This window comes from Pteropus vampyrus, unplaced genomic scaffold (assembly GCF_000151845.1).
Source record: "Pteropus vampyrus isolate Shadow unplaced genomic scaffold, Pvam_2.0 Scaffold459, whole genome shotgun sequence".
Classification (NCBI taxonomy): Eukaryota; Metazoa; Chordata; class Mammalia; order Chiroptera; family Pteropodidae; genus Pteropus; species Pteropus vampyrus.
In genome coordinates, this window is record NW_011889240.1 from 130,661 (window position 1) to 133,264 (window position 2,604).

General features: G+C 65.6%; 1 protein-coding gene across 1 annotated transcript in view; it reads left to right on the forward strand.

Moving 5' to 3' along the window:
• The window catches only part of PIAS4 (protein inhibitor of activated STAT 4), a 19,396-nt gene that overhangs the window by 12,898 nt on the left and 3,894 nt on the right, over positions 1 to 2,604 (forward strand). Inside the window, exons 7-8 of the mRNA XM_011381909.2 lie at positions 484 to 557; positions 655 to 815. Of these exons, the coding sequence (XP_011380211.1) occupies positions 484 to 557; positions 655 to 815 (235 nt within the window). The remainder of the gene's footprint in view (positions 1 to 483; positions 558 to 654; positions 816 to 2,604) is intronic.

Here is a 2,604-nt window from a genome sequence, read left to right on the forward strand (position 1 = left end):
GGAGCCTGAGCGCCCCCTGTAGGCTCCCAGGGCCGGGCTGGGTGCGTTTCCTTCCAGTCTTTTTTCCGGCGTTGGGTTCACAGTTGAGAAGGGCTACCGTGCCATGAGCGCGGTTCCATTTCGTGGCGGTGCCAGCTGTCTCCTTTGTTGTAGAAGTCGCACTTGAGGGGCGGGAGGGGTTTGCCCTCAGGCTTGCTCCCGCCCTCACAGGGTCTGGGGTGTGCACTCCTGGACGGGGGCATCGGTGCCTCATGGGGACTGTCACACGGCGGGGCCCGCCGATCCCGTGGGATGGTACCTGTCAGAATTAACAGGCACAGCCAATAGCCCCGCTGGCGGCTGTGTGTTGGCCAGATCTTCCCAGAAAAGTCCTGTGGGTTGTAAACCCCCCAGCAGGGCGGGCCGCGGCCCCCTCTCACATGTGGGGCTGGAGAAAGCCGCCTGTGTCCCGGCCCCGCCGACAGCAGCCGCCCCTCTCCACAGTCAAAGAGAAGCTGCGCCTGGACCCTGACAGCGAGATCGCCACCACCGGCGTGCGGGTCTCCCTCATCTGCCCGGTGAGTCGCTGTGGGCCCCGCCCTCGCTCTCAGAGGCGTGGGGACGCCCGGGGCGGGCGGCGCTGGGCCAGGCCTGCTGACGTGCTCTGCCCCGCAGCTGGTGAAGATGCGGCTCTCAGTGCCCTGCCGGGCAGAGACCTGCGCCCACTTGCAGTGCTTCGACGCCGTCTTCTACCTCCAGATGAACGAGAAGAAGCCCACCTGGATGTGCCCCGTGTGTGACAAGCCAGCCCCCTACGACCAGCTCATCATCGACGGGTAAGGCGCCAGGGTGCGGGGAACCGCCCTGCCTGCTGGGCCGGGCTGGGCTTGGCCCCTGCACTGGGGATGAGCATCCGCCCATGTAGCCTCAAGGCCCCTGTGGTGGCTGTGCAAGTCCCAGGTTAGAGGGACAGATGTCCCTGCAGGACGTACAGTGCCTCTGCTGTGGGCAGCAGTGCAGCTGAGAGTTCAGAAGGGGGGCCCTTTGCCCTGTGTGACCCCGTGTTCTTGGTGTCTGTTTTCCCACATGACGGGACCTGAGGACCTCCGGCCCCCAGGCCGCTGCACGACTCAAGGGCTCACTCCCTGCGTCGCATGCGGCACAGCCTTGGTCACACCCTCCCCATAGGAGGGGGAAAAGACATGTCTCCCCAGATTCTGTTCACGCCCCACTTGTTCCCCTCATGAGCGGCGCCGGCGTATAGCCTGGTTGTTTCCTGGCCCAACCAGCAGGCCCTCCCCCACCAGGGGGACAAGGGGAAAAAGGCCGTTCTCCCCAGAAAGGAAACTTTGCTCAGGTCTTAGGTTTCCGAAACCGAGCCCAGCACCTGACCGAGCAGCTCCCGCCAGGCGCCAGCCACACCCGCCCCGTCCCCAGAGCCGGTGGGGGCAGGGAGAGGCGGTAGCCCGGGTCGGAGCTGCCGTGCACGCCGCCAGCTCTGGAACCACCAGCCCGTGAAGGCCGAGACTCATAATTTGGGATGTGTGCTCGTGGTGGGGATGGGAACGACCCCTCGACCTACAGGGCTGGGCACGGGTTTGTTCCCGCCTTCGAGCACTCGTCTCTGTCACTGCTCGGGGTGGCCAAGCCCGCCCTCCCAACTGTCTCGGGAAGTGGGCCTTGATCACCTGCCTCACAGATGAGGAAACAGGTTCAGAGGGGATGGCTACCAGCCCTGGGACCCCCACCTCGCAGGAGCTGGGCCGGGACTCAGGTCCAGGTCCGGCCAGCTCTGAGCCCGGGTCCTCTTGGAGGGGCCGAGCCGCAGCCCCGTGCGCTGCCCAGCCTCAGGGTGGAGTAAGGAGGCCCCTGGGGCCGGCGCGAGGCCTGGGCCTGAATGGCAGCTCTGTCCCAGCCCGGCAGCTGTGCAGCCCATCGCGCCCCCCCTCCCCCCCAGCAGGCCGGGAGTGGGTCACTCAGGCTCGGGTGGTAGCAGCTCTGACAGCTCCAAGGACAGATGGGGCTGGGCCGAGAGCTCTGTCCCATACAGAGCACGGTCCCAGCAAACCCGTGGGGCCTGGGTGTAGCAGGGAGGCCTGCTGGAGGAAGCGTCCTCGGTTTACACGTGTATTCCTCGGGGCTCTGTCACCTTGTCCCTTCCTGTTTCTGAGCTGGGTTATCCAGGGATCCCCAGGAGGACTCTGTCACAGACCCTGCTTTCAGGGTACTCCTCCCTGAGCGTGGGGGGCAAGGGGAACCGAGCCAGACCGAGATCCACTGCTGCTCTGGCCCCACCTAGAGGAGGAAGGGGAGCTGTAGGGGGCTCGGGGGTGCGCAGGAGTGTCCAGGTAGAGAGTGCATTGCAGGCAGAGCTGTGTTCACTGGGGTGGTGGGTCTGAGCATGGTGATGGAGGGACGCATGTGGTTGGGGTTCCACTGGCCCCAGAGGGTCCCTTGGGGCAAGACGGCTTCCCTCCTGTGTGACTGTGACCCAGGTGGTCACTGAACAAATGCTGGGAGCCGTGGTGGACGCTGCAGGTCTGCCCTGGGCATCGGCTGTTCCTCAGGTCTCCGCGGCTGCCAGACATGGTGGGTGCTGTGCCCACCTTGTCCTTTTGCGTGTGG